Source organism: Aplidium turbinatum, chromosome 11, assembly GCF_918807975.1.
Source record: "Aplidium turbinatum chromosome 11, kaAplTurb1.1, whole genome shotgun sequence".
NCBI lineage: Eukaryota > Metazoa > Chordata > Ascidiacea > Aplousobranchia > Polyclinidae > Aplidium > Aplidium turbinatum.
The window spans coordinates 3,766,029-3,786,511 of record NC_137482.1 but is presented as its reverse complement, the minus strand read 5'-3'; the positions used below and the strand labels follow the sequence as shown (position 1 = coordinate 3,786,511).

The 20,483-nt window shown below is 37.8% G+C and overlaps 3 protein-coding genes across 4 annotated transcripts in view; 2 read left to right on the top strand and 1 right to left on the bottom strand.

The window, feature by feature from the left end:
• Positions 1-4,149: 4,149 nt before the first annotated feature.
• Positions 4,150-7,993, top strand: LOC145779341 (MIP18 family protein galla-2-like). The gene is made up of 2 exons (XM_082590903.1): positions 4,150-4,768; positions 5,954-7,993. Exons 1-2 carry the CDS (start codon positions 4,538-4,540, stop codon positions 6,209-6,211), a joined length of 489 nt encoding a protein of 162 aa, XP_082447029.1. The 5' UTR covers positions 4,150-4,537; the 3' UTR covers positions 6,212-7,993.
• LOC145779338 (uncharacterized) lies at positions 7,693-14,612 on the top strand. Of its 2 annotated transcripts, none has more exons than XM_082590901.1 (11): positions 7,693-8,458; positions 8,734-8,927; positions 9,914-10,024; positions 10,294-10,360; positions 10,955-11,129; positions 11,595-11,703; positions 12,398-12,570; positions 12,839-13,239; positions 13,810-13,910; positions 14,245-14,378; positions 14,477-14,612. In XM_082590901.1, exons 1-11 carry the CDS (start codon positions 7,693-7,695, stop codon positions 14,610-14,612), a joined length of 2,367 nt encoding a protein of 788 aa, XP_082447027.1. The 2 variants fall into 2 exon arrangements, with proteins under 2 accessions (XP_082447027.1, XP_082447026.1); XM_082590900.1 differs by having other exon boundaries at positions 13,765-13,910.
• Positions 14,602-20,483, bottom strand: part of LOC145779340 (retinol dehydrogenase 12-like) — a 9,145-nt gene continuing 3,263 nt past the window's right edge. The window contains exons 5-7 of the mRNA XM_082590902.1: positions 17,381-17,549; positions 16,751-16,976; positions 14,602-16,240 (exon numbers count right to left, since the gene is read on the bottom strand). Coding sequence (XP_082447028.1) covers positions 16,132-16,240; positions 16,751-16,976; positions 17,381-17,549 — 504 coding nt within the window. The 3' untranslated portion in view covers positions 14,602-16,131. The remainder of the gene's footprint in view (positions 16,241-16,750; positions 16,977-17,380; positions 17,550-20,483) is intronic.

Here is a 20,483-nt window from a genome sequence, read left to right as displayed (position 1 = left end):
GTATAAACAATAAACTCTGGAAAATTCATGAATAATTATATACGCTGTTTTCAATCTTTGATCTGCTGCAAAAACGTTTAAATCCTTTCCTGAACCCGCTTTTTTCTCAAAAATTGCCTTTTTGTTTGTTTTATTATCTTTATCCTGCATTGCGGGAAAGCGGACTTGAGCGCTATGCATCGGTGTACGCCTTCCGACGTACACCTGACCCACGCTGCAGCCGACTGCAATGTCTGTTTCCGGTTGTCTAATGTCTACTCTACTTATGACTTAAATTTGGTACTACCCAATACCCATTACTCGAAATCGATCACTGGGTAGAGGCAATTATCGTAAAGTTTCTTGCCCAGAGAAACAGCAGCAAGTGCGGGTGTCTGGAGTCGAACATGCAGGCTCTCGACTGCGAGCCCAACGCGCTAACCACTCGGCCACTACTGCTGATCCTGCCAACTTTCAATGGTCTTGCTGGATCTGGATCCTGTGAATATCTCTGCCAAGCGGTAATGCTTATAAGTGTGTGCCACAAAAAAGTTTACGTGCTGTTAAAGTTGACAAAGATTTTTGCACCCCTCAACTGTCTCCTGTTATAGCCCACGCATTAGCTAGTAGGCTTGTCTATAACGTCAACTCATAATTTGATTTTGAAGTGAATTCGGATCCCTGATTCGGAGTTTGAAATAATGAAACTTTTCTGAATCAGATTGAAGTGGAGTGTTGTGGTTTGTAAGGAGTTTGGTTTCATGAAGTAGGAGTGGTGTGGGTCTGTGGTAGGGACGGTACATTACGGGACGCGCAACTCCGTTGTTCCTTCAACATTAGAAGGGTCAATTGCCAATTTGACATTTTTTTAAAGCTTTACTGCTGGCTTGCTTTCAACTAAAAACCTTAAATTACTTTAAAACCAACTTCACTCTTCTTATATAACCCATAAAAAGTAAAATATTTTGTAAATTACAAAAAAACGTAACCCTTCTAGTGTTGCGGATAAGCCAAAAGCGGATGAAGTTTCGCATCCCTATGATCTACAATCCCTAGTCTGTGGGAGTCTCAAAAGTACACTCATCTCAACAATAGACTGATGAAAAAACCGAGAGATGCCCTCAGTCAGTGCGTATTTTTTTTTTAAGAATTAAAATCTCAAAAATACATGAGGACATTATTCTTAGAAAAAAAGCTTTGCTTGGCAGAAAATTTCTTGGAGTCCATTTTAGTAAGAAAGCGTTGATGAAATAAAGTTTTTTTCTCCAGTTTCGTTTAAGGAATTTGCTTGGCTGTGTAGAAACTCTTTTTCTGGTGTCTGGCAGCACTGTTTGGCAACATTATTTATCATTGCGGTGTGCTGGTGTTGCTAACTAACAGTGTTGTGCGGATATTGAAATTTGATAATCCAATCCAATCCGAAATTTTTTAGAAATATCCGAATCCAATCCGGATCCAAAAATAATAGGAAAAGCAATATCCAATCCAGATCCGAATATCCGAAAACTAGGATTATAGCAGACATATGTTACACTAATATTTTTTTCTTACCCTACCATCCTTGTCTCAATTGCAGCATAATGATTGATTGATTGAATCTTTATCTTCGGACTGGGAAAGCTTTTTGCAGAGCTTAATCCTGGCAGTTTCGCATACTTGTAGAGGCTTTGAATCACTGACGCAGGCCCGGTCACCGAGATTGACAGAGTGAAGTTTCCGATTGTTGAAGGCTTGTTGCCGGGGAACTATTCCATCCATTAGATGCCGCTGAATGGAGAGCAGTCCTTAACGTGCGTTGCTCAAGCGCACACCCCGAGAGTCGAACCAGCGCCGCTTGATCTTGAAGCTTCTTCGTTCCAGAAGTGACGCGCTAACCAATTGAGCTATCGGGGCGGACGAATTGAGCTATCGGGGCGAGATGAATTCATACTGATATTAAAGTAGCACTCAGCCTACCAGTAATCAATCTAAAACACAACAATAAACGACAATAACAAAACAAAGAAAATAGCAGTGTAGTAAGCATGCACAGTTCCAGTTGCACACACTTATCAAAAGCATACTGTTTTTGAATATAATGATGCAAATGTCATTATAAGATCAGTGTATAATAACTTGTCACTAATCACATGCTCACTTCCATGAACAATACAGAAATGTAAGTCGTTCAGAAAACTATTCTTCCTCAGACCTAAACACAGAGTTGAGTACAAGTAAAGCATCAACAGTTGATAATGTGAATATAATCTAAAATGTCAAGTCAAAAGCATAATACAGTAGTACATATACTGCACAGCAACAGGAGATCTACTATGGCAAACTTTTTAGCTTCTGCTGGGCACCGGCCAGCACTTTCTAGTACCGAGGTAGGCTACTTTCATCAACCTCTTAGCGTGGCGTACCTGCCTTTGCTTAGTTGCTGGTTTGCTTCTGCTGACTGCGAGTCTGCGACAGACTGCGAGTACCGTACATCGGTATCAGACTAGTGCTGCCAGATCTACGGAGGCTAGCTTCTCTGAAACGAAGATCAGCAACTACATGGAATTTATGTCATTCAATTTATTAAAACGTAACTAAACAAAGTTAAACAGATTCGGATAATCCAGCTCCGGATCCAGCTTGGGAAAAATTCAATCCAATCCAATCCGGATCCGAAAAATTTCTTCAAATCCGGCAGGATCAGACTCCAAAAATCCGGATCCTGAACAACACTGCTAACTAACCTGCAATGCTTTCTTTCAAGGTTGCCAGGTCCGCGGTTTTCCCGCGGAATTGGGCTAGTTTGGTTGAAGAGTTGCGGGAAAAATTGAGTAGTCGCGGGTTGCGAGTTTTTGGGCTTGTTTTTGTTTTTTACTGCGGGTTTTTGGGCTTGTTTTTGGAGCAATATTAAGCATAAAATAGCAAAAAATCACAACAGTTTTCAATAAAATTCTATAAATTTCGCTTTACAGTGAATGAATCAGAGTGAATTTTAGGTGAACTTTTTTCTGTTAAACTGGATTACGTAGGGCCTTAGCGGAAAAGTGACGAAAACGTCACGTAAAGGAGCAGTGCCGGATTAAACAAGTGCCGGGCCTGTAGCAGATTGATTTGATGTACAGATAATGACTGGGAAGTAATTGAATATTTTATAGATTTGATACTTTTTGATTATAGTGTAGCCGCTCTTGCCCCATCGTGTTTCGCAGATAGGCTAGTTTTTAATCAATTTCAATTTTGAAAATGATCTCTTTCCTGTAGCCTACAATTAGTATACCATCATACATAGATAAATGCATAACAAATTGTCAGTTAGGAAACGTGGTGTCAATGTTGTTTTCTTTAATCGAAGTGAAATACTGTAGTTAGATGTTGTATAGAAGGTTGATCAGAACAGGCAGTTGCCTCCAGCGGAAATTACCAGTTTTTAAAGTTTACAATAATTAGGAAGGGATAAGACGTTGGGACTAAGTAATTTAATCCTACAACTATAATATTCTCCCATGCCATTCCAGTTTGCAAGCCAAAAATTACTTACCAACTATGTTCGACAGCTTTTTTGCAAAAAAAAATGTTTTGCTCACCAAGCGCGGGCCTTGTGAAGCGCGGGGCCCGTAGCACCTGCTACATCTGCTACTATAGTTAATCCGGCACTGTGAAGGAGGAATGGTATGGCTGCTTGTTTGATCTATTAATTATTACCTGATCCCAGTGCTCTGTTTTACTGTCTACTACCAGAGTGGCACAATTTGTTCTCTCCCTGCTTCCATTGCCCTTCAGCAATGCAGCAGTGGAACGCATTGGGGTATTTGGGGTTACATGGCTCGTTGTGGTGTTTGTTGCAACAAATTTCAACCGACACGAGCCATGTATTGTTTGTTTACCTCGGATATGTACACCATTGAAAGCGACTTCCAAGCTAACACTAGTGATTTAGAAACTAATGCAGACACTGTTTTTGAACTGCTGATGTGATTTCCAAAGTGTAACAATTTAATGTGTTAGTTTGAGTGTAAATCGTTGCATTTATGTGTACTTTTACAGTATTTAATACAAAGGTCGAAGACTCGAAGGTAGCATCAAACAACATAATATTCCAGCAACTAATCTGTTGAACAATCATTTAGTGGTACAAGCAATTAGGCAGAAGTAAACAGAATGAAAAAATAGTTTCAATGTTCTCTTCATCATTGTTTTTTTTGGGCAACGTTTTTGTTGTTTCTTGATACAATTAATTTTAAATCCTTATTGTATCTTGCATTATTGCACATTTAGGACTGTGCCTTGCTGTTTAGGTGTTTTTTTAAGTGTGAGAAATAAGATCTTTGATGATTGATTGTGTTTCGTCAATTTGGACTGATTTTGTGAACGAATTCTTCTAATTTTGGGATAGTTTATACAAGCAACAATATTGGGCTAGTTTGAAATTGCTTTTGGGCTGGAAATTTTAAAAACATCTGGCAACCCTGCTTTCTTTCTGTTTCTAGTTGAAGTAGAATAGAATTGAAGATTTGTTTACAGTCTTTTCAAAACAAAACTTAGTACTTTCTCAGTAAATTTGCATTGAACATTTACAACCATGCCAGAAAAGGATAATATAAATCCATTAATCCATCAAAGGACAACTCCTCGAACAAGAGTTAAAACAATACGAGAACTGGACAATAATGTGCGTGATCCATTTGATAGTCGTGAAATCTTTGACCTCATTCGAGATATAAATGACCCTGAGCACCCTTTAACATTAGAAGATCTACGTGTTGTTTCCGAAGAAGATATCACAGTAAATGATAAAGAAAACTCTATTTCTGTAAGTAAAATATTATCAGAATAATTCTAGAGGCCTATAGTAGTGTGTGTATGTATTTTGTTACGAGCATAATAAAGTTATTTTTGAAGTATTTATTTTTTATTTCAAATTTACTGTCTTTGTATTAACTCAAGCTAAAAAACTTATAAAAAATGTCCCCCAAAAAGATCAAGAGAAAAAATAGAACCAAGCCGAAGTCGCTCATCGGAGTTTCCGCAAACATTTAAAAATTTTCCCCTTGAATTAATCATTGAATTTTTATTGACCACCACAAAATAAGTGTGACTTTTTCTTTGTAATTTTGTCTAGAAGTGTTAGTTGGAAGTGAATAGATCATTCCATTGTGGCAGCTCGTGGTCATTTGTAATGGAGGGGCTGCAATCTTTTTTCGATTTGTTGATTGACCGATGATGATCCCAAGAGTTTTAAAATATATGCAAGAAAAATAGCCAGATGCAACCTATTCTGTCCCCTGAACACTTCATCCCCTAAAAAGATCAAGTAAAAAAAGTAGAACAAAGCTGAAGTCGCTGATCGGAGTTTCCGCAAGCGTTTTAAAATTTTTCCCTTGAATTAATCATTGAATTTGTATTGGCCACCACAAAATAAGTGTGACTAACCCAAACTTTAATCCTAATCTTAATTCGATAATCCTAACCCAAAAGTGGGGTTCGGTTTATCAACTATTATTTAAAGATACTTCCCATGGTCAACTGTTTCGGCAACTCCAATCAGCGACTTTGGCGCTGGAACAATGGACTTTTTCCAGCAACAGACTACTGTTTGTCCGCATTTGCCCATTATATCGTACTGTAGTAATAACCATTTCTATCATTTTCGCCCATACAATTTATTTTAAACACTCAATTTGTTGAACCATCATCATCATCAGAAGTAAACCATTAAAGTCTTATATACACAGTATTAACAAAATTATGATTTAATGCCAGCAGGTTTGGTAAAAATGTGCTGCTATATTAGAAACAGCATTAAATGATTTAGTTTTTTTGCCTTGAGTCATGGTAATAGATTTTGCAAGTTACTATTTGATTACCCCTGATCTAGATTTATGACATGAGTTAATTGCTATATTTTTGACCATAAAATGCCATATTGTTTTATTATTCATAAGCGGAATATGATAAATTGATAACTTTATAATGATCTTTTTATGCTTTTGCTCAGGTATTATTCACACCAACCATACCACATTGCAGCATGGCAACACTGATTGGCCTGGCAATTAGAGTCCGTCTTATTAGGGCTTTGCCTCCTCGATTTAAAGTTCAAGTAGAAATTGCTCCTGGATCACACCAATCTGAGAAAGCTGTAAACAAACAACTTGGAGACAAAGAAAGAGTGGCAGCTGCGTTGGAAAACCAACATTTACTAGATGTTGTCAACCAATGTTTGTCTATCAAAAATAACACTTACAACTCTTAAATTACAAAAAAGAAATGGTTGTCACTGAAAAATCGTCACTGGTTTGCGAATGTGCAAAAGTTATATGCTCAGAAGTCAGAACCATGTACTGTTCTTAATAACTAGCTACTGTCAAAGACTAACTTATCAAGTCAGTTTTTACAACTGTACTCAGTGACAATGGGGTCAATATGAAAATATTGTTTTGGTGATCTGTTTATCAAATATAGCCTGATGCCATGTTTATTAATTGTTTGTGCCTATGAGGAAGCTGAGGTTGGTTAAAACATTTGTATTTTGAAAGCTTTGCATTTTGTGAAAAGTGACAAGTTTTCGAGTGAAAATTTTGTGAAGGGCAAATATATATCAACTATCAAGAGCCTTGACTAGTCTGTTCTCTAACACTGTAAAAAACAATAAATTCACATAGTTGTCATAAATTTAATTTTGCAAACATCGCATAAATGTTTTAAAAATCCTTCTATGGAGGTTTATTTGCTTAATTAATGACATCTAAGCAGGTGTGACATTGATAGAGTGAGTACAGTCTTAAAATTAAAAAAGTGAACATTTTTTGGTGTTAAAAAATAGCTATGTTTCTACAAACTCCATGTTCTAGCTTTCCTTAATTTTCCTTGCCTTTGAACAATTTGTGTTAACATTGATCTTGAGTTGTGCGTTGACCATTGACCAATGGTTGTTGTTTGTCTCTTTAATTTAAAAAAATATGGCATTGAAATTTTTTTGTCAAAAGTTATATTTCTGTGGTTAAGGGCTGATGTGAATTTGATGATTGTTGGTTGTAGGTCCCAATTCTGTTTCAAATATACGGCTAGTAATTAACACTCCACGCCAAGCATTCTTTTATGTATATTGTATAACAATGCATATGGACTGCATAAGTTTACATAGAAGATTTTAAAGTTGAGGAAGATTTACAATAAAGGAAGTAGTACTGTGTTTTTATCTTGGTGTTATGTCATTGATATAATGTATGTTAACAATGGATTACTACATGATACCAACGTTTTGTTTTAGATGCGTGAATGAATTGAAATTAAAACATATCGTACATCAAAATAGGCGTGTCTGCTGCATGGCCCTGTATGATAGTGTGCAAGGCCATGCAGCAATGTTTTTGGCAAGGTACATAATGACATGTTTTAAGATGGACATAAAGATTAACTTTCTTGCCTTCTTGTTCACTTAAATTAAACTTTCAACTGCCGTGCTTAGTCTTGGATACAAAAAAAAATCAACTTTGTTTTTGTACCGCTGCTATGTAACAATATTTTTGACCAACATTGTCAGAGTGCTTTTTCTGAAATAATCTTATTTTTCATGTTATTACAAGTTAATGTTGCAACAATTCTTTGTGGCGAAAACTGTTTGTCTTTGCATCTGGATAAGTCATTTACTTGTGTTCTTTTCATAGAAAATTAGATGGAAGTATTGATGCACTGGCAGCTGATTCGTATGCAAACCAACAATTGGATGGTGACATGAGCACTTCAGAATCGCTTCTCATCCATCGTGGACATGTGGTGTTCTTTCAGTGCACTTGTAGAAATACTACCTCTGGCATTCAATCAGTTTTAAGTGTCTGGGTCTATCAGTACCATCACGAAAGCAAGTGCTTCAAAAAATTCAGTCATGAATCCAAAGATGCTTTGGTAACAGCTATTTTAGGAACATGTAATATTCTTTCTTCAGCAAAAGTTGCCTGCCATGTAACCGGTGTAATGGAGCCATGTGTACTTTTGAGTTGCAACGTTGACGGATTGTCTTGCTACAAAATTTTCCAGCTCAAAAACTTGGTTTCATTAATTGAAGTATTAGATTCTGAAAGAACTGCTGTCTCTCATTCTAAAATTAATCAATGTTTTCTTGTGGATGGTCCTTCATTACTCTGCATAAATAGCAGTGATAGTGAAGTTATGTATATGACAAAATATGCTAACACAGTCTTGATAAAAAGTTGTTTTCCTTACGTTAAAAGTAAAGTATTTTTGTTGGAAACTGAAAGTTGTGATAATGACACAAAGTTCACATTTATCGGCCAGAAATGTCTTGAAAAAGCCAGTTCAGAAACTTGCTTGACTTCTGTAGAAGAAAGTGGTTTACATGAAGGTTGGGCTTATTGGAACGTTGTAATCAACATCGTACTTCGAACTATATCCGTAAAGTATTCTAAACATTACTCCCAGCTTCCTGCTGTTTATGCGCCAATCACAACAGCAGTGTATTCAACTCAAGCATCCAGTACAGGTAATTGTTGAATAAGTTACCTATGCAGTGTAAATATCTTCAGAAAGGTTATAAATAAATTGTAAATTTCTGTAAATAAATACAGTGTATGTTTGTAGGAAGCATGCAAGTGTTTAAGCAACAATGATTTTAAAATTTTTTACTGTCAAAAACCTTCCATCACAACAATGCATTTCAAGATATGAATGCGCACAATATTTATGAATGTGGTTGTTTTAAGTGTTTTAAACAGATTGAGAATAATGTCACTTCTTCGATGTGACGATTTGTTTCAGGTCATGATTTTTTGCTTGCAACGACTTATGGTCAACTTGTGGAAATAAGTGATGGAAAAGTATCCAATGTTTGTGATATTCCGTTTCCCGGTTGTTCGGCTATTCATGTTGTTGGTGGCGAAGGTTTTGAAGTTGCTGTTTTGGCAATCCAAACTTCAAAATGCTCATGTGTTGTTAATTTAAGAAGCTTCACAGTAAGTGGAACATATTTTAAAGATGCAGGTATCAATGTTGTGAAGCATTGTACACCAAGTTAAAAAAATACCATGTTGTTTAATTTATTGTTCTAGTAACTACAGGTTGCTATTATTTTGAAATTATTACGCATTGGCCTACACTTTACAACCTTGTAAAAATTTTCATATGTGCTTTTGCAATACTGTATTTAGAAAATCGATTCCATAAATACAGTATTGCAAAAGCACATATGAAAATTTTTAACCCTAACCCTGTATTTATGGAATCGATTTTCTAAATACAGTATAACTCGCCACCTCTAGGGGAAAGTAAAAGTTGACGACTTAGCCGAACTGGTACAAATCATGTGAAAAACACAACAAAAACGTAGCGATAACAGGTAGTTTTATTTTAGTCCAAAATAATCCAAAATTGCTTTTTCATAGGTAGTGATTGTTTTATTAATTAACCATCTATTTTGTTATTTACTTAATTTCTTGCGTTCTTTCTGTGGCTTCTGACCAGGCTATCACAAAATGTTGAAATGATTACCATCTTTTTATTTCCGACGTTTCATCAGTCCAACAACACAAGTCTTGACTGACGAAACGCCGGAAATAAAAAGCTAGTTTTTTTGAGTCCATGTCATCATTGGCTTATTCCCGATGAGTAACTGAGCTTTCTCAGAGTTTCTCCAAAATACTTCCCAGACAACAATTTTCTGTCTGGGTTGTTTCTGTGACAGTTTTCCTACTGTGCATCTGTTTCAGTGTACTCAACAAACCAACCAGCAATTTAAACGGCGGCGTAAAGCTCACAATTAACAAGTTTATTCAACTTTGAGCTGACTGACTGAAACATTGACCGAGAACGACTTCGGAAAATTGACTTAAAGTACACAAAATAGAAAAGTTAGATTGGCGACCTTTAAAAAGTGACTAGTTATGCAAATCGATGACTTTGGCGAATTCTGCGTACTAAATAGTTACCATTGTTATTCTAGATTGCAAAAGTGTGGAATTCTGTAACGCATGTAGCCTCTGGAACCTTGTTGTCTGATTGTCAAGTTGTAGAAACTGTTGCAGTATTTCACTCAAACCTTGAAGAGAATGTCGTGAGTGTTTCTTGCGTTACGTTGTATGTAAAAGTTAAGAATCTGAACACATTGCCTTTAGATTTACAGCAGAAATGCTACATTATTTTATACAATTTCACCATTTTAAAAATTTTGGTGCACATTGCAATACATTGCTGAAGGCAATATGCTTTTTTGCCAAAATGTTATGCTGTCAGAAAGCCTGTGACGATGTGAAACTCGATTTTTTTTGGTTTAACGCCCTTGTCTTGAATGTGCAGCTTTGATTTACAATACTTTGTGTTCAGATCGATCAAACTCTTCACACATTGGTGTCAGATTTGAAAGATATTTCGAAGAAAAAGGTCCTCACAGGTTTGTGTTGTCAGTTTCCCAGAAAAAAGGTTTTTATTTTAATCTTTTCAATGTCTGATGACGTTAAAACTATATAAAAGGAACATTTTTTTCCAAATTGCGATGGAACGTTAAATAAATATCGGAATGGCCCGTTTCGGTGAGTCCGATTCGGAGAGTTCCCTATTCGGAGACAGCCTTTTTCGGCGAGTTCCCTATTCGGAGATTTTTTGAAATTTTTTTTGAAAATTATTGAGTACCGTAGCCTAATTATCATTGCCGCTTTTACATCGTTTTAACGTCGCTAAACGTTCAAATCGTGCAGAAAAAACACTGCAAAAAAACTTCGCTCTGTCAATCTTGATAATCGGCCCTGCGTCAAGAGCCTCTACAAGTAGTTATGCGAAACTACCAGAAATAACCTATCAAGGCTTTGTCAGTCCGAGGATAAAGATTCAAAACCAACCAACCAACGATAAAAAATCTGCTGAGAATGAGAAGCGTCACCAAAGTCAATTCTGAAGCAACGTTTTCGGTACTTGGGTTTTTCGTCTTCCCAACTTTATCTGATGGAAAGTATTAAGTTTTATTGTATTGATTTCCTCAAATCCTCAGACTCAACGTTCCGATTAAAAAGCCTCGATGATCATCACATGGACACTGAGTGTGATTTGTTTACTTCTCCTAGCCATGATGGCAGCCCTGCAGAGAAATCGCCGGCGTTGATGAAGGTGATCGAAAGTTTCGGTCATTCCGTGGACAGGCAAAGACGGATGGTAAATGAGCTGAGGTAAATAGAATTTATTTCTTCAGCTCTTCATCGATGCACGGATATTTTCGATATCTTTTAACACTTAGAGTGGCATTAGTGTGGAGCTGAGTGACATATTACACCATCAACTGTCGCCTAGTGGAGCGGAAGTTCTGCTTGTATAAGGGCAAAGATCGGCTGCTCTCGTAGTTCTTTGGTATAATTCTGGCAAACATTGCAAATTCCGGTTTGGCAAAAATGTAACTTCGTCCCTACAACACGCTTCAGCGATTATATGAACATGATTTATGAAAAGTTATGTTGTTTTCGTGTCTTGGATGATGACACCAAAGACTGGCTGCTCTCGACTCCAGAAGCTCATACGACGAAGAAGAAGAATGGAAAAGTTTTATAACCGGAATTTAAATAGCTCTTAAGAAGTTGATAAATCTCAATTTATTATACTTCGTGGATCACCACTGAAGCACTTGATTGTATTTTCAGACGAACATTATCACAGCACGATCAAGTATTGTCTTCTGCCACTCAGGCTCTTGTTGAAATGAACAGTAACTTGAAGTCTACAGAAAAATCAGAGGATAACTGCTTGGAGGTATGGATTGATTGATTATAGGAATCTTTACTCGGAGTTCGACTGAAAAAGCCTTTTGAGAATCATGGCAGTTTCACATACATGCAAGTGGTTTTAATAAACAATGACGCAGACCAGGGAACTTAGATTGACGGAATAAAGCTTTCGCTTGTTGAATAATAATTGTTGTCGGTGAATTATTGTGGCTTCTTGGTGCCAGAGCTGACCTTGGATTGCGTTGCTTGAGCGTTCACTCCGAGAGTCGAACTATTGTTTCTTGATCTTGTCACTTCTTTGCTCTCAATGTCGTTCTCCGGACCGACTGCGCCACAGTGAATGAAATGAAGCAGTTGCAATATAATTTCTCATATCATAGATATAATCCTTCAATTTTGAATCACTTTGGATGACCCGTCACATACAGATGACACCTCGCATGGGACATTAATCGAGTTTCATTTGCGTCTAGTACTCTAGTTTATTTGCTTTTTGAAGGCCTCGCTATCAACTGAATTAGTGTAAAACAACGAAATCAAACTTCGTTTATTTCTTTTTTAAATATGGAGGTTGCTTTCCGGTAATATAACTGATGTTGTTCTAGCTGAATGCAACATAGTTTATATCTTGTTTTCTGTACCGTAATAAAACGTTTTTCTTTATGTTTGTACCAAAAGCAAAAGATCTCGTTTTCATTACCTATAGCTTGCGTTTTTAGAGATACCACCCCTCAGATTTGGTTGATCTCTTCAGTGCCGAGCCCTATGTTCATCCTGCAGTTGGAAATGATTCCCTGCGTTCTGAGTCGTTCCTTCATCTCAATGGTACCTGGCAGCGAGTAATTGAAGGGCAATGGGTAATTGGGTTCAATCTAACCAACTGTGGCAAAAGGTATCTTGGCTTTGGGGTTTGTTTTTTACAAATTAAACCCCGAAAACTCTTTCATTGAATTATAATTTTTTTTATGCAGCCTGTATCTGCCAGTTCAAATGTGCCGTTGGCGTGTCAAGCCAATGTTTTACTTGCACAGTAGCCTGCACTGGTATGCTTTGGTTAAACCTACAAGGTTTTTGGTAGTTTCATCATGCGAGTAAACTAAAAGAGTCAATGATTATATCGCTTTAGTGTTGAGTTTTTATCTTTTACTTTTTTACTGCAGGTGGTTCCGCCACTTTTCTGTTCTCATGCACCCGTGCTCACACTGTGAGGTCACAGACGGTTTGTCGAAGCCCCAAACTATCACCACCAAATACTTCAACCTGTCAGATTTATTGAAGTTATCTTGCAAACCTGAGGATGGCACGGGAACGTCAGATGGTTTTGGTCCCGGCGAAGACTTTATCGTTACAGCTCGAATGAAGCTTCCGCTATTCAACATTGCATCACACGTTCAACCATCATACTCGGTAGCCATATTGGCGACAGCACAAGAGAAGCAGTCACAACAGAGCAACGAAAAGTGTCTGATACTTCAAGCCGAAAATGTACATCTTACCGCCACAGGAACAGCTACTAATGCTTTTGCACTTGATCTTCAATGTTTTGATGGTGTAAGTTCAGGTGAGATATCTTTATTGAAACAATTAAGGTGCGTCGGTGAACACAGAGATTTTGTCGCTTTCTTTGTACGTAGGCTACATGCAACCAGGGCTGTGGAATCGGGCGAAAAATATACGACTCCGACTCCTCGATTTATAACTGGCCTACTCCGACTTCAGTGTTGCCAGATTTTTTTTGGCATTTTAGTCCACAACCTGCCTACAACTTCAGTTTAATACTCGAAGCTGATCAGGCTGAACCATATAGTGTGGTGCTGATTTGTCAGCGTCGGCAAAAGATCATGTTCAATAATCGGCATGTGATTACGAAAACTGAAATTTTGAATAGCGTAATTGGGTTTACTTTTAAATTTTAAGTGATTCGTCATAGTAATAACCCACCTGAGTTAGTGAAACCACAAACTGTGCGACATGAAAGTCGCCATCATCATGTGCTGGTCGATTAGAACTTTGTCGTCCATAAACCATATGCAAGCTTTTGCTTCTTGAGCGGCAGTCTAAGCTGTAAATAACTGATATTTTTCAGTTACCGTATATCATAATTTTGTCTCATTACGGTTTCTAACATCAGACGAATGGTTACAAGACTACACTGCCATGCTTTCTTGCCACGACTACGCCAGTGCCACCAATCTATCATCCACTAACAGTGACGTTGAGAACCTTTGCGAGGTACCAGACCCTGTTTGATGTTGAAGAAAGCCTTTGATCAGAGGTTGCTAACCTTTAGATAAAGTTATAAGCGAACAAAAATAATGTGTGTTTTAAATACGTAGCCCTGTAGGCTATCCATCGTTCCTCAGCGCCAGTGCAGTAGCCTATTAACCGAGTACATTATTATCCTTAATCTCCATTTGCTGAGTGCCCAGCAGAAACAAGATTCAGTACCGCTTTTAAAAAGTTGTTGGTATGACTGGATAGGGCATCGAACCGAACCCATGCCTACTGATTCCGAAGCGGGAACAATAACCTGTAAGCCAACGAAACTAGTTGTTTGTACATCTAGGTTGCCTTGAAGTCGATGGGATTTGAACGCTGCCAATCATTGTACATTTGCAAACGTGTTGGATCCTTACATCTTGTTCAGGTTGAACTAAAAGCACTTGAAAGGCAGCAAGCTGTGATTTATATATCATGCAAGTGAGTTGTGTGAAAAGGACTTTGTCTTGATAGTTGTGTTACAAGCTCTATCACGGCCAGGGTTTCTGGTCTTGACACCCAAGATGTTGTTTATTTAGGACACAATTCGAAGAGTCGTTGGTGCTAAGCTGCCTTCGAGAACAATTCCCGAACCAGATGAATATCAAACGGAAGCACGATTTCGATGAACAACGATCGGTTACTCCAAACAATCAATCGGTCGTGATTCTGTGAAGAGATTTTATTAAATTCTTTGCTGATAATAAGCGTGATAATCACATCAAAAGGCTTCAATGGCACTTTGGCGTGCTCAGGGAAACAGGTTGAGCAAGAACAAAAAAGGTCGTGTTTTGTTCAAATAACATACGTCGCCCTCGACTGTTAAAGCAGGAGTGAAGAAAGCGGTATCATGCAATATTTCAGTCTAGATTTTGACGCAATGCAAGTTACATTTTGCCTTGAGCACATGTTGTTTACGTTCCGAGTGTTAAATTTCCAACACTGTACAAATATCATTGTTTTGAGAAGTCAACACCGGTATGCGAGTGTACTCCTCTCGACCTTTCAATTGCATCATTTGTTCGCAGACAGTAACACTTACGTACGCTGTATAAAATACACAAGCAATGGAGAAAAAGGCATTTGAGTTCAGTAGTTGAAAGGCTTTCGGCATCGTAATATTGTTTGCGATGAAGTGCATGAGCTTGGTTGGTTGCTTTTGTTCAATCCACTGTTGTGGATACAGAAACCAGAGTTGCGAAAACAATCGATAAGAAGTTCACTGTTGAGTCGGTAAATAACTTATATATTGTTACCAATCTAATGGTACACAATATGTAAATTCACCACATAGAGTGTTTGGTAACTTTTAGATCCACAAAAAAGCATCGGACATACGACGATATGATTATAGGCGCATTAACAAATAAAAAATTAAACGGGCAATTGTAGAATCAGTGCAGTCAGGGATTGATTTATAAGGCTTCTCAGGCATGATAAAAGTAACGAAGCAAAAAAAGTCACCGATCACTACTAGGGTGTTGCAGGTGTCCCAAAGTGCTTGAAACCTTTTTTCCTGCGGTGGTTTTATGTAAACACCCCTGAGAAGTTTTTTTAAAGATAACGGATAAAGTTCACCACTTTATTTTTCTGCGAAAGGTAAAGGCAAATAAGTACATCAGAGAAAAGTTTGCTGGCAAGAGAAGCAAATAAAAAAGAAAACCACAAATCAAATAACAGTTTCAAGTAAAATGAACGACGGTGAATGCAGAAGATCCTTTTGCATGCTTAACATTCTCATTGCTGCTACTATGAATGGCAACTAAAGTGGAATCCAAAATACATGCCAATACGTTCATTTTAATTACGTTTTCTTCAAACTTGTTAGACGCATGGCCATTTTAGAGATGAAAATTCGTCATATTCTTTTGCTAAAGGAAAATTTGATCCAGATGAGCTGAAATTTGAACTGAGGTGTTTTTTCATGAAACCACCGCAGGAAAAAAAGGTGGGAGTGATCGGACCAAGTTTAGTTTTTTTCGAGGGGTTCTACAACACCCTCATCACTACTGGCATACACTCGGACAACAAACGTTCAGTACTAAAAAAAAATAAATCAAGTTTAAATTTGTTGGCAAGGTATCAAGTGATCACATTATGACGTCAAGATCACATATAACGCGTTGGCAATGCAGCATTGTACTATTTTCTTAAGCGATAACCTTGCAGTGTTGCCATATATGCGACACATTATTCATGATGTTGAATTGTCTTCTCCAGTCCACCGCTCCGATAGCTCCCACAATCTTTCTGCGTCTTTTTTATTTAAAGCGCGGCGCTTGAGTCTTGTCTCGCTGCAATTGCTGTTGTCATAAAAGTAAGGGTATGAGCCTCGAGAAGATAAGATGTGGCCCTAACGAGAGTAGGGTGGTCAGTTCCTCTCTTTCGACCGCCTTTCCTTGAGCAACTATACCAACCCAATCTATTACAACCTGGGTAGACATGAACGCAGCATAAGCCCGGTTCGTGTTATTGTAAAGTGAGGTCGCCTTAGCCGCTCTACGCCATCCCACAGCACTAAAGTAATGAATGTAAAAAACAGGCAACGTTAAACAAAGTTCACATTTGTGCAACGACTGACCCAGGATGAAGTTCATGGAACAAAAAATACCGACAGATGTTGCACAAACAACGCAGTGCACGTCATAGCTGTGGTGGTAAATCAAAAGCATTACGGTATTCATAATTCAAAATCAGTCTCTCAACTTTTCAGAATCGATGTTTACGACAAGCAATTCATCTTACCCATTAGTTAAATAAACAAAAAACTGTACATAAAGATTACTAAGTGAATTCTTTGTGTTTAAAAATACCTGAAATATTTGCCGGAGACACCATCTAACTCTGGAGCAATGGCACAGTACAGAGTCGTTTGAGCTCCTTTCCTTGGTGGGATTTCTATGGTGTGTTTCCCAATAGCGTAGAAGAATCTTACCATGGACTTCCACATACACGACATGTGATTAAGGTCATCCATATGTCTTCCCAGCTCTGTGCTGACCACGCCAGGATGAAGAGCATTGCAAGTGACCCCCGTACCTTCAAAACACAACACACTTTGCAATTTCAAACCCACCACGCTTTTACGTACGTTTACATTGGGGGATCAAATACGACACACAAAATACCTAGAAGTGTCAATTCTTAATTCGGATATTTTGATGGTTTGTTACGAGGTTTAAAACTGATTACTTCAGGACAGCCAATAAAAAGGCAAACAAAAAAGTGACCTTTCTTGTGTGGCGGACAACGCAGTTTTGCATCTCTATATAATCCAGAAGTCCTACTTTACATGAGCAGGTAGGCTACTCATCATGCAGCATTACTTACTATACCCGAGCGGATGTTTTACAATCACTTGTTTAACAAAACTATATCGCAATGTCAGAAAAGATAAGATATTCAGACCCAGCTGCAAAATTTTTTGTAAATAGCTACCGTACCTTGTAACCTGTCGCTCAGTTCTCTACAATGCAATACATTTGCCAGTTTGCTAGCACAGTAAGCATACACTGAATGGTAGCTTTTTTCCTGCATCATATCGTCCCATTTCATTTGCCCTTGTGCGTGAGCGACAGAAGATACAATGACTATCCGGCTTGGAGCACTTTTCTGCAAAACAACAGTGATATAATATATGAAGTTTACCACCTAACTAAGCATCATATGAATGATATGAATACATCATATGAATATCACATATATATACATCATATATGAAGCATCATATGAATCTAAAATCTGACGTTACGAACACAAATTTTAATAGAAGTTTATTAACGATAAAAGTTGAATCTCGAAATCTTATCTTACATAAAATTTGGTGAAGGATTTGATCTGTGCAAACAGCAGGTGACAATCATAACCAACAATTTTGTAAGAAATTGTTAAAACGATATGACTATGATGACAAAGTTTTTTAAAACAGTGATTAAGTTTATGTTCTCCTCACAGTTTTTTGATTGCTTATAATAAAAACCCACTCATATACAATTATACAATATTCATATCAAATCGATATTAAGAAAACGTTTTGAGATATATACAAGATTATCAAATGATAAAACACATGCATCAAACAGAAACGCTAATTGTGATGCAAATAATCTCAATGAAATAAATTAAAGCCTTTGCAAGCTTTTTCATTGATAGTATGATTTCATGCGTTTTAAGAAAACTTAACAAAAAGTCGATTAAGAAACCAATAGAATCCACTCTGCAAGAGGGTTGTGCCAGTTAAGTGACAATAACAACTAGAATAAAGTTAACGCAAGATTAACAGTGCCTTTGCGATCATATCCACAACCAAGCCTAAAAACCCAACGCACACTATCGGGCATGCTGGAAAGATACTAATGCCTTGATGACGCAGTACACTGTGATGCATCTAAATGAGAGCGGGACGCGAAATTTTTTTCCCACGAACTTTCTGTCTCGTTTGCATATTTCTGTAAGTGTAGCCATTACTGGTTATCGCGTGGCTGGTTTTTTTTCGCTGAGATTTTTCGGTCATTTCTCCGAAATGACTTGAAAAAAGTCGGTCATTTTTTATTTATTTCGGTAAATTTTTCTGATGAAAATATTTCCTTTCAAGTAGCTGATACAAACCAAAATTTGCACTTCCTGACCAGCTACAACATGAAGTTTCGCTGAGAAACGTTGTCGTGTTATATCTAAGAAAAGTTAGAACAAGACAAACGTTTCTTCAACGTTCATCAGCGAAACTCAACCTTGCAACACCCGACCGCAGACATCTTATATTGCACAACGGAAAGGAATAAAAACAAGAATGACCAAATAAAAAAACACGTTATGCTCCAATGGTTCGCATTTACAAAGTGATTTAACTCGTCAACAATTTCACCGCTCACGTTGTAGCGTGCTCGCTTCGCGTTGCCGTGCCAGTGCGCGTGTGCCGCGTCATAATTGAATGTTTTGTATGATGCAGCATTCAACCTCAAACGCATAAGTTTATCTGCAGTTGAACAACGCAAGCGATTTCTTGCTGGAGTTCGCAACCGAGAAAGCAAACTGAATCCACGCTCTGCGGTTGCGATCTCTTCATTAAAAGTTAGCAAAGAATTAGCAAAAGCTGCCAAACTTGGCCAATCTATGCCACGCTTCGCAGCTATTGTTAAAACTTTCCGCCAATTGTCACCAGGTTCGCAATTACACATTACTTCAAATTTAAAGTTTTTAATGGAGTGGAGTACGACGTTGCAAAAACCATCACACAAAATCACTATCTATCGATGTGGAGTCAAACATTTCACAGAGGTTATCACCAGCTCAAAAGTTAACAACATTATGCAACATTGCAACATGCTGGGATAATTTCCCGACTGACAGATCAAACTTTTCCACGACTCGAAGAAAAGATTTGAAAACACAGTGGCATTTCTAGAAAGTTGAAGTCTTTGAGTGTGTTACTTTCATGTTTGCGTTTATCACAAGCAATGAGACATTGGATCAACGTACAAAGGTTTACTTCATTGTTTATCGAGGTCTGGTCAATAACATATCGAAAGGGTTGACCACCCGCTCAAAAATTGATAATATAATTATGCATCATGCTGAGAAAATGTCCCGATTGACAGAACGGACCGATCAATCTCTACCAAGCGGTTTGACCTTTCCAAGGCAACGCAACATTGCGTCACTCTTGAAAGCACCACGTCAGTCACGTTTGGGAAAATTAATGTTACTTCTGTATTTGCATTATCACATATAATAAGACATTGGATCAACGTTCAAACACTAAGTGTATGTCTTGTATTTCCGATTGACAAAAAATCGTGGAGTGGCGCAAGAAGCTTCTTTGCAATCACTGAAATCGATTTGCGCGCGTTGACTACATATTTTTTCGGACATTTTGACCGAATTGACTACAATTTGCTAAAAAATCGGTCAATGACCGATAAATGACCGAAAAATAAAACCCAGCGCGCGTAACTGTTTTTACCGATTTTCGCCTCCAGGTCCAAATCTAAACATTGAACTTGAAAAAATACGTAGCCTACTAGAGACACACCTAGTCTATTCAAGTTTAAAAAAGTTGAGAAAAGAAATTGATTGTGGTCACTAGTCTCAAAGTAAGATTTTCCGAATTGATTAAGAATTAACCCTACCCAATTGCCATAAGTTTACTTTTTTTTGAAAAGCTTTTGTGCACCGCAAAAAGCAATGTAGGCCAAAAGAAAAAAAAAATGACTTCGATGGGCGTCGAACCGATTTCCTCACGATTATGAGGCAAAAGGCGAAACCACTGAACCAAACGCACTAACGAAAAATATTTGCATTCACACGGTATAAATACAAACTCTATGCGAAGTAGCAAAAAGTTCGTGGGAAAAAAAATTTCGCGAGCGGGACGTAGGTTAACCGTAAGTTGTCTAGCAGTAGTTATTAGTGATGCAAGCCGCGCCGTGTCGCGTGCGCGGCCGCTTATGACTTTTTCGCCGCGTGCCGCGCCGCGTAGAAAGTTGAAATGAAACAGCCGCGCCGCGCCGTTTGCCGCGTGAACTTTCAAGAAATTAAACTTTCGTA

Coding starts and splice junctions, on each gene's coding strand:
- LOC145779341 (XM_082590903.1), top strand. CDS start 4,538: ATGCCAGAAAAGGATAATATAAATCCATTAATCCATCAAAGGACAACT. Junction 4,769..5,953: donor ATAAAGAAAACTCTATTTCT/GTAAGTAAAATA, acceptor GCTTTTGCTCAG/GTATTATTCACACCAACCAT.
- LOC145779338 (XM_082590900.1), top strand. CDS start 7,693: ATGAGCACTTCAGAATCGCTTCTCATCCATCGTGGACATGTGGTGTTC. Junction 10,025..10,293: donor CAAACCTTGAAGAGAATGTC/GTGAGTGTTTCT, acceptor CTTTGTGTTCAG/ATCGATCAAACTCTTCACAC. Junction 12,571..12,838: donor CTAACCAACTGTGGCAAAAG/GTATCTTGGCTT, acceptor TTTTTACTGCAG/GTGGTTCCGCCACTTTTCTG.